The sequence below is a fragment of the Chionomys nivalis genome, chromosome 1 (assembly GCF_950005125.1).
Source record: "Chionomys nivalis chromosome 1, mChiNiv1.1, whole genome shotgun sequence".
NCBI classification, from domain to species: Eukaryota; Metazoa; Chordata; class Mammalia; order Rodentia; family Cricetidae; genus Chionomys; species Chionomys nivalis.
The window spans coordinates 59,652,266-59,663,044 of NC_080086.1; the positions used below are offsets into that span (position 1 = coordinate 59,652,266).

At 49.2% G+C, this 10,779-nt stretch overlaps 1 protein-coding gene across 1 annotated transcript; it reads left to right on the plus strand.

Moving 5' to 3' along the window:
• Positions 1–116: 116 nt before the first annotated feature.
• On the plus strand, positions 117–8,720 carry Chchd4 (coiled-coil-helix-coiled-coil-helix domain containing 4). The gene is made up of 3 exons (XM_057776889.1): positions 117–342; positions 4,845–4,943; positions 7,517–8,720. Exons 1-3 carry the CDS (start codon positions 321–323, stop codon positions 7,813–7,815), a joined length of 420 nt encoding a protein of 139 aa, XP_057632872.1. The 5' UTR covers positions 117–320; the 3' UTR covers positions 7,816–8,720.
• The last annotated feature ends 2,059 nt before the right edge of the window (positions 8,721–10,779 follow it).

Below are 10,779 nucleotides of genomic sequence, written 5' to 3' on the forward strand. Positions count from 1 at the left end.
AGACACTTTCGCCACAAAGTGCAACACACCCATTGCTTCACTGGTGCGCGTGCGCACTGCGAGATTTCTGGGAAATGTAGTACCTGCCTTATTGGAGGGGGCACGGGCTGCTGGGCAATGTAGTTTTCGGCTGAGGCGAGGCGCTGGTGCTTCGGAGGCTCGGAGGCAGGCGCGCGGCGGGCAGGCCTGGAGGGGGCGGGTCCGCGCGGGCCTCAGTGCCGCCCGCCAGGCGTGAGGAGAGAAGGGAGGTCACCGCCTGAAGGTGTGTCCGCTACGGTCGCGCCGGCTGCCTCGGAGAGCTGCGAGCGTCGGGAACAACCATGTCCTACTGCCGGCAAGAAGGTAGGTCGGGCGCTGCCATGGAGACCGGTCCGGCGCGGGCCTGCGAAAGACACGCGGTCGGGTGGTTTCCATAGGGCGGCCGTGGGTTCTTCGTGGGCCTCACGCGGCGGTTTCCAGATGAGAAAGTAGAGGCTCCCTGAGGAACGAGGCTGGTCCAAGGTCACCGTGAAACTCAAACCCGGGCCTCGGAGGCCTCACGTGGGCCCTGCGAGTGCGGAGCTCGTTGTATCTGGCTGGCAATCGGGAACCCTAAGGAATTAATAACCACCGTCCTTAGAACTCCCCACGTGCTTGTATCCTGCACAGGCTTTTTTAACTATCCCGGAAAGTGCCACTGGCAGGAGCATTTATTGAGCTCCTCCTGTATACCAGGAGCTCTTTACACGTAGCGAGCTTTCTAAGTCAGATTCTGTTAGTGTCCACGTTTTTAATCAAACGGTAAACTGAGACGGGTTACTCGGTCCTGGAGCTGCAGTGCCAGTCGGGAGCCTTCCTTTCTTCCGCCTCTAGCCACGTTGAAGACCACTGACTTCCCTCCCTGTTGTTACCTGTAGGCAGCAGCCCAGAAGACTCCGGACTAGTCTGTGCCATGGCCTCCTGGCACTAACTGGCTCCTTGTGTCTGAGCTGCCAGCCAACCCCTCCAGGCCCTAGTTTCCAGTCTTGTAAATTGAGAGGTCGGCCATCGTTCACGCCGGTGTTCACCCAGCACGTGCCCAGGGCAGGAATGAGCTGGAGAACTTCTGGGAAAACAGCTACAGAGAGACTTGGGTCACCCAGAATTTTAGGATGAGTAGGTCAGCTTCTTCACTGTAAGACTAGGGAATCTGAGGGTAAAGGGGGAACTAATCCACCCAAGGCCATGCATTCAGTTAGAAGGTCCAGTCCACACAGTACAGCCTTTCCCTCCTACCCTAGAACACCCCTTCCGGGCATCATAATTGACTGACATCTCTCCTGAGGACTATGTCTGTTGGTTAGCCCTTGGTGTGTTCCTTATCCAAAAGCCCCCATCTCCCAGCACTGTTAGGCAGGAGAGTCTTGTCAAGATTTTTGTTTCCTCTAAAACAGCCAGTTGGCAGGTTGATGTTGAGTCTTTGGGGAAAGGATGCTAAGCAGGTAAACACCGCTACCTACCTCTTGAAGAGTTTACAGGCCTTAGCTTCTCCAGGAAGGAGATTGGGTCCATTTGCTGCTACTGCAGGATTGAACCCGTCTTCCTGGTTCAAAAGATAACCACATGTGGTATTTGTTTTTAGTTAGTGTTTTGGGTTTTTTTTTTTTTTTTTTTTTCGGTCAGGGTTTCTCTGTAGCTTTGGAGGCTGTCCTGATACTAGCTCTTGTAGACCAGGTTGGCCTCAAACACACAAGAGATTTGCCTGCATCTGCCCCCCTCCCCAGTGCTTGGATTAAAGGCGTGCACCACCACTGCCCAGCTTTAGTTAGTTAGTTTATTTGAAACAGTCTCACTACGTTCTACAAACTCCTAAATACTGGGATTAAAGGCGTGTGCTCCTCCCTACCTACGACCTCTGTGAGTACAAGGCCAGCCAGGGTTACATAGTGAGATCCTGTCTCAAAAACAACAAAAGAATGAAAACAAATACTGTGTAAGGCTTAAGGTGACCATACTGTGTTCTTGTGGCCTCATGGTTGCTCTCTTGCTCCTCAGCTCCTCTGGCTATGCCTTTGTCAGGTACTTCCTCCCTCCAGCTCCTCACATTGCCAGTTCTTGTCCTTTAGGAACCATCCCAAATGTCACCAGGTATTCCCTGATACGTTGTGTCTCATAAACTCTGAGATTTCTGTCTTCTCCCACCAACTGAAGACATGGCAGAAGGCCTGGGATACAGTGGGTGCTCAGGATTTAATCGAAGGACCCCAGCTACGTGCCTGTCCTCTCTCTAAGCACATGATCGCCTGGACACATGTATGTCGAAGGTCCATACACATATCAGTCTCCAGACTGAAGTGCTCAGTAATAGGGAAAGTGCTGAGTCAGTGTACTAAAGGCTCTGCAGGGAGTTGCCAGGCTTTGAAGACCCTTTCAGACGCCATTTCCTCAAAACCTCGGGCCCTGTGAGAACACACCAAATTCCTAGAGCCATCTTTTGCCTTCCAGCTTCACTGGGCCTTGAGCTCCAGCCCCGCTTATGCCTCTACCTTTGGGATTGCAGGTGTGGTCTGCTCTGCCACCTTTATTTAGGGTAGGGATCAATCTGGCCTTTTGTGCCGTACTCAGCAACATCCTACCACTTGAGCGTTGGCCCCAGTCCCTTTTAAATTTTTTATCCTAGCCCCAGATGGAATCCCAACACTTGAGTTATTTACTTTTCTTTCTGTAGACAACCCTACCCCCAGTCAGTCTTCTTCACTTGATGCATGTATCATAGTCAGAGCTGACACCCCATCCCCAAGTCCTGATACCAAGCAGAAAGTGTTAAAGGTTTATGGACAATGCTCTTCCCTTTTATTTTTTTGCATGTGTTTTACCTGCTTTCTATTTCAAGAAAGGAGAATAAAGGATACATACCTTTGCTTTGATGTGAGGGCTAACAACTCAGATGTAAAGGAGTCCTAAGCTGCTTCATCCCAACCTGACTGGGTGTTTGTCCGGGAGCCTAAGGCCATGTGGATGTGGCAGAGAGTTTGATTGCACTCAGCTGGAGTCACAACTGTCAGCTGCTTTTGAGAACTCAGCAGTTATGCAAATTGCTTTTGGGGGTTCTGGAAACTGGCCAGTCTCCAGGGTCATTCATTAGTCACTCTAGCATGGCCCAGTGGCCTTGCTCAGATGCTTTCTCCAGCAGTGGGAAGAGCAGTCTGGCTGTGTTAGTTGTCAGGTGCCGAGGCCAAGACTGCCTCTGGCAGAGAGCCCAGGTGGATAGTGGGGCGAGCCCTGTGTGTGGAGACCTGCCCATCTTTGTGTCTGCCAGTGTGTGAGACCTGTTTCTAAACTGTCCTTTTCACTGAGGTAGCCTTTCTGACGTTTGCCCTCGTGAGCCTTCTCCGGGCCTCTTCCTTGGGTATTCCAGCCCAAGTGTGGGCTCCACTCTTTGCCTTACTCTTCCTTCACGTGCCTGAACCAGAACTTTCCAAAATAGTGGGAGAAATGGACACAGTGCTGGCAACTTTAAGAGAGCCACTTGTCTGCAGCCTGACCTCAGCTTTCACAGTAGCTACCTCCCTCAGGGCTACTCAGGAAGGGCAGGTTTACTCAGTGTACCCTCTGGGTGAGGACCCCAGGTCTCCTGGGTCAGGGTGGGCTGTCAGAAGGCTCAGGGTTATCCGAGCACTTTTCCTGGGAGGGCTAGGAATTTTGGACGTTGACCTTTCCTTCTTCCTCCTCAGTTTGGGGCTGGGACAAGGTGGGTCTCTATTGCCCTTATTGTTATGCTCAGTGCTCAGGTCAAAAGTCAGTAATGTGTGTCGGGAGGACAGTGTGGGTGCTGGAAAGGTTTGGGAGTGAGGGACTTTGGAGGCTCCAGCCTATGTAAGTCACCATTGTGAGCAGAGGGCACTGCTGTTCCCTTAGGAGTGGTGGGTAGAGGGCTGGCTGCCATACAGGATCCAGGATTGAACCAGTCCAAAGTCTGTCCCCAAGGGGCCACCATGGAAACAGATAATCCCCTGTGCAGTGTGGGTGCTGAGGAACGGTCCCACCACAATGGAAATGCCTGACGGTGGCTGCTGTGATGGGGAGGCGGATAACTCATGGCCAGAGTCTGTCAGAGGGTAAGCCACAGGGTGTGCAGGAAAGCGATTCTAGCCCTTTGTTCTCTTCCTTTTTAAAAATTTACTTGATTTTACTTTTTGAAACAGGGTCTCTATGTAGCCCAGAATAATCTTGAACTCACTGTCCTGCATCAGTCTTCTGAGTAGCTGGGATCATCAGGATTCCTTACAGGGTCACTATAAGGTTTCTATCAAATAGGCATGTCTGTCCCCACACCATTGGGAGAAACTCTAATATGTTTTTCCCTGTGGCCTCAGGACTTTAGCCAGGCCTAAGAAAAAGTGAGCAAGGGGGTGGGGGTATTCTGAGAAGGTTGAACTCTGCGCTGGGGGATGGGGGAGCTGCAGAAGAGGGAAGGAGACCTCACTATGAGGCTGCTCCAAATCTGCCCTCCCCAGTCCCCTTCCTTCTCACGGTGGCTAGGCTTGGATACGCTCTGTCTTTCAGAGGCTGGCTCTGGAGCCTCACAGCTGTGGACTGGGGGCCCCAGGTCATAGTGCTCCAGTTTCTACCTGGTTGTGAGTTGTTCATAGGCTCTTCACAAGGGGAGGGTGGGAATGCACTCTTCTTCCCCCTTAGTTTAGAGAGCTAGATGTTAGGCCTTCTTCTTTATCTACCACCTGAGCGGAATTCATGCCAGCTGGCCCTCATGACTACTGGACTGTCCAGTCAGTGATGAGGACAGGGTCAGGGGACCGTCTTCAGATTGGCTGTTCTGTGTTTCACTTTCCTTCAATGAATCCATCTTCTTGTGCTCTAAATCCTAGGGAAGGATCGGATAATATTTGTGACCAAAGAAGACCATGAAACTCCCAGCAGTGCGGAGCTGGTGGCTGATGACCCCAATGATCCCTATGAGGAGCACGGTGAGAGATGACGGTCCCACAGACACTCGGGGAGGCTTGGTGTTGAGCGCCACTTTCCCACTTTGTCTCCCTTGGCCGTGGACAAATGTCCAACTCTGTGGTTGCTGTGTCTCCCTTCCAGGGGTTGGGACTGTGCCAAGGGAGCAGGCAGCAGTTTCTTCTTACTAAAACATTCTGTCTCCGTTGTATATGTTTGTACTGATGCGATTGAGAGTGACTCAAGTTATGGTTGACAGGGATCTCTGCTCTGTCTGCTTACTGGGGTGAGCCCTGTCATGTGTACCGCTAACGTGTAGGCAGGAGAGCAGCAGCCAGGCAGCTGGTCCTTCTCCCTTGTTAAATCAGGAGGGCTCAGCAAAGCTACTCAGAACTGTAACACACTCCTGGGCTCATCTCCGAATGTAACGGTAGCCCCTTAGACACAGGATGTCATGCTCTGGGCTAGACTGTAGGTACTCCGGTCTGTGGGGTAGGTGAATGCAGCATTCCCTGTCCGTATGGTGTCAACACGACTCACTTCAGCGCTGGAACAAGTACTTCAGGTGAGAATTGTTGGTGCGTGAGATTGAGCTTAAAGCATGCAGTCCTGGAAGATGGGCTTGTGGTTAGACTTTCAGACCTGATCTAAAGCTGATGCTTGTTGTAGGCGGGATCCTCATCTGTTAGCCTACTGCCAAGTAAGGGTGAGTACCTAGCACTGTGTTGGGGATATTTGCAAGTCAGATGTCGCAGTTTTAGTGCTCTGATAGCGACAGCTGAAGTCAGTCTTAATGAGGAAGTACGAACTCCTGTCAGTTCTGGTCCTTTGTTTACCTTGAATCCATATTAGCTGCACAAGTCGCAGAACTCTGGAGGTGTGAGCAGACAATGTCTGCTTGTGTTTGAATGCTATGATTGCTAAAGCTGCCATCTTGTAGATGTGTGTTCTATGTCCCAATTCATATTGCAAGACCTGAGTTGTGGTTTTTTGTTTTGTTTTTGTTTTTTAATTTTATGTGTTTGGGTGATTTGCTCACACATGCATCCAGTGCCTGCCAATGCCAGAAAAAGGTGTTAGATCCCCTGGGACTGGAGTTACAGATGGTTGTGTGCTGGAAATGGAACCTAGGTCCTCTACAAAAGCACTTGAGATTTCAAGGCCAGCCAGTCTGCTCTACAGAGTAGGTTCCAGTACAGCTAGGACCCTATCCCAAACAGTAGCTCAGGCTGGGGTCACGGGTATGTGCCACCACAGGTAGCGTCTGGGTTATAGTTTTTAAATGTCAGTCTTAGTTCTTTGAAAGCTGTTCTGTGGGTTAGCGTGTTGGAACCTGCAGTGCCAGCAGTATGTTCACTATTGAGAATCCCTCAGAGGTTGCAAGTCGAGGAGTGGAAGTTGGGTCTCTGGGGATCTGATGGGCCCTGCTACCTTCCTGACTTGGCTCTGAAGCCCAGAAACCTGCAGACAGTGTCAGAAGGACTACTTAGGTTGCCATGCAGCTTCATGTACAGGAACTTACTCTGTAACCGTATTGTTGTTGATGAGCCGCCTGCCGGGGAGCACCAGTGACATTTCCTGCTGTCCCCAAAAGCTGGAGCAGATTTGCTGATAGGCTCTCAGAGCTGGTGTTGAGGCGGGATTCAACCTAGGACTTTGGACACAAGCTCTGCAGCCACGCCTGGGCATGCCACTGGCATTTCAGTTTATATAGGCCTTTTTTTTTCTTTTTTCCTAGTCAGTGCCAAGGATCCTCAGTACTAATGGCAAGTGCTCGATTGTCAGCATTCTCCGCTTCAGTAGGCTCACAGGAGAACTCTTTCTATAACCATCACAAAGCTGATAGTAGAAATGTCATCTTGAACCATCTTGGAAAACTAGAAAATTCTATTTAGATGTGAATAAAATTTATAGAAAAAGCCAAAATCAAAAAGAAGAAGCCAATATAGCTTTTACTAAAAGCCCACCTACAGCTTGACTTCCCAGCTCATTCATAGTATATCACTTAACTTAGAAGTTTGATTTAGTAGGACAGTGGTGGTGCACGCCTTTAATCTCAGCACCCAGAAGGGAGAGGCGGGCAGACCTCTGTGAGTTCGAGGCCAGCCTGGTTTACAGAGTGAGTTGCAGGGCAGGTTCCAAAGCTACACAGAGAAAACACTGTCTTAAAAAATAACACCCCCCCCCCAAAAAAAAAAATAGAGCCCTGCTCTACCTCTGCTATACCCCACCCTAATGTTTGATTTGTGTAGGAAGAATAGAGCCCCACTAGTCTAACAGCACTTGTTTTGTGCTTTACAACAGAGTTTAAGAACTTTTCATAGACATATGTTTACACCACTCTCTGGGCTCTGCTGAGCAGAAGCATGGTCAGGGACTGCGTGGGGAGCAGGGCCTGGAGGATCAGTACTTGCTTTGGCTTAGGAGATTCCTGGTATTTAAGTCTCAGAGTTCTGATTCTCGTTCTGGGAGGTGGCTTAGACAGTAGACCAGGTCATGGGGGGAAGCCTTCCACAGAATAAGGACCAGACAAACATGCTTCGCTTGTTCAAGATCACAGAGGACATCTCTCACCTTGTTCGTCTTCCTCTTCCAGGACTGATACTGCCCAATGGAGATATTAACTGGAATTGCCCGTGCCTTGGGGGAATGGCCAGCGGCCCCTGTGGGGAACAGTTCAAGTCTGCCTTTTCCTGCTTCCACCACAGTAAAGAGGAAATCAAGGGATCAGACTGTATAGACCAGTTTCGGGCCATGCAGGAGTGCATGCAGAAATACCCGGACCTCTATCCCCAAGACGAGGAGGAGGAAGAGGAGGCAAAGCCAGTTGAGCAGGTGGAGGAAACAGCTGCTCCTAAGGCCTCTGCAGCCAAAGAGCAGGGGTCAAGCTCCTGAAGGCCGCAGGCCCTGGCTGCCATTCACCATGAGACTTTCTGTACAATGCCTTTTGGTCACCTCTGTGAAAGTTCCTTTCCTCTGTGCACTGTAATGTACAAAATAACTTATTTTAATGATCAGGGGTCTTGGCTACTTGCCATATACACTGAAGAAAAGAGGTGTGTACACCTGTGTCCTGTGTAAACCTGTCCTTGAACTTTAAGCCACTGCTGGGTGTACTCTGATTGCCCTGGATTTTGTCACTTTGAAATACTGTGCTGTGGCTTCTCAACAACCAAAAGTTGTTACTCAGGAAAGTTCGTCGTGAGAAAGCTGACTTATTCTGACCTGTTATATTCCTTTTGGTATATTTTACACCTCTTTGGGAAATTAAGTAGATGCCAGAACTCCTTCAAGAGTAGGTCCATTCCATTGGAAGAGGCTGGTGGTCAGATGCTTGAGTTAGAGTACATGGGACTGCTACCTTGTTCCTAGCTCCCAAGTTTCTGTGCAGTCCAGACTCCAAGGTGTCTACAGTTACAGGGTGGGATTGGACCCAGTGACTCCCAGTCCTTCCTGAAAGGAGAGGCTTGGCTTTCGCTTTATTGTTTTGCTGTTCCAAAAGCCCTGGTTTGGGGCCCATGTTCACTCAGTCAAGTCAGTTGTGATATTGATGTGGAGACCTAGCTGCTTCCAGAGCAGAAGCCAGCAGAGGAAACATCTGAATGAAGTACTCAATTAAAAAGAAAAAAATTTGTCTGATTTAGAATGTGGCTTTTTCCTAGTTAGAAAGTTGCTAGCTCTCTTGTGATGGTGGAGAATGAACATGTGTGAAGATTTTTTGGGTGGGGGCGGGGGGCTTGCCAGGAAGGCACATCCCAGCCCCAGTCTTTTGTAATTTTGAGACAAAGTCTAAGTTGACCAAGATGGCCTTGATCTTCCTGCCTTATCTTACCGAATGACATGCTGAGCTACAAATATTTTTCTGTAAAGAAAATAAATTAGGAAAAATGAATTCCATTGAAAGTACTCTTCAGAGATACTAGTAAAACCAGTCTAATGGTGGCACATTGCTTAATTTCAGGGGAGTTAGTGGTAGGTGGTTCTCTGAGAATACAAGGTCAGCCTGATACTTACAGGGAGTTTTGGGACAGCCAAGGCTACATAATAATACCATGTCTCAGATAAAGCCAAGCCAGGTGGAATCTTTTAACATGTTCAGTGTTGAGTGCAGAGCAAGCTCCTTGTTCTTTTGAACATTTGTTCTGCAAACAAGGCAGATTGTTCCCTTGAGGATAGCTCGTGCAGATCCCTTGAGGTAGCAACTTAGTTCTTAGGCCACACTATCGGGAACCCGCAGATGTTTTGAGTGCATTCGCTACCGATATGTAAGGGTAACGTTGAAGCAGTAAGGATTTCTTTCCTTGCAGGGTCTGCTGCTGTGGGGCAAGGCATGGCTTTCCTAGGTCCTCCCTCACTGGAGTCACCCCAGCCTTGGCCAGCTCCTCACAAACTAGAGCCACTGTTAGCAGGACTCCAGTGATTGAGGTTTCAGTTCTTCCCTGGTTCTCAGGTACCTTACCTTAGAGCAAGAAAGAATAAGAGGAAAGGCACAGACAGCATTTTTGTAAATTAATCTCAAATGCTAAGGGACACTCACCAAGCCCCCAGAGCCCCCAGTCAGTGGCATTGCTTCCCCCACTGCCACAGCTTTTTGTGAGAAGTGGCCTAGCCCATATTCCACCCTGAGTACCGGGATGCTGCCATGCCATACTGGGGCAGGTGCCATCACTGTAAAGCTTAAGAGCACAGAACTTTGAGAAGTGGAGGCTGGAGAGATGATTCAGTGGTTAAGAGCACTTGGTGCTCTTCTAGATGACAAAGGTTCAGTTCTCAGCCTACATGGTAGCTCACAGCCCTCCGTAGCTCCAGTCCCAGGGATCCAACACTTGACCTGTGAGTACTACATTCATGTGTATATAGACGTACATGCAGGTGGAACACCTGTCTTAGGGTTGCTGTGCTGTGATGAAACACCATGACCAAAGCAACTTGGGAAGGAAAGGGTTATTGCGCTTAGGCTTCAACATCACAGTTCATCATCAAAGGACTCTAAGACGGGAATTCAGGCAATTGATACAGAGACCATGAAGAGTGCTCCTTACTGGCTTGCTCAAGGCTTGTTTAGCCTACTTTGTTACAGAATCCATTCCTAGCACCAATGCCAGATGGCTTACAATCACTTGTCAGCCAGGTGGTGGCGGCTCACACCTTTAATCCCAGCACCCCAGAGGGAAAAGCAGGTGGATCTCTGAGTTGGAGGCCAGTTCGGTTACAAAACGAGTTCCATGACAGCTACAGCTACACAGAAAAAGAACAAAAACAAAACAATCACTTGATAATTTCAGTTCTAGGGAATCGAACACCCTCTTCAGACCTCCACAGGTATGTGAACATGCACAAACACATAATTAAAGATATAAATAGTAATTATTCGTTGAGAGTCTCCAGTACTGTGTAGTACCCATCATTCTTTTCCGCTTTCAGGTGTGTGCACCACTCCTGCCTAGTTGCTCTGACAAACGCCATGTGTCATACTCTATATGGGAATTCAGGTTTCTTGAACCCACCAATGAGTAATGCCAGGCAAGTCTGTACATCAGTAGCACCTTGCTCTGACATCACAGGGAGCCGTTGTGAGCAACACAAGGTCTCTGTCCATAAGAATCATGGGCTGGCTGCAGCTGGGTTGTGCAGTTTGCACAGCTGTTGCATTGTGGACTTGGAAGTTGGTGATTTCTTGGATTTGACACTGGTCTTCTGCTGGGCACTGACATAGTGAGCTTATTTCTTGGCTTGTTGGTTAGGGGTATAAGGCTAATACAGGTACTTATTGGAGTTTTGTGTGTGTGTGTGTGTGTGTGTGTGTGTGTCTGTGCATATACTACCACACACTTGTGGAGATTTTCTGCCACCTCCTTA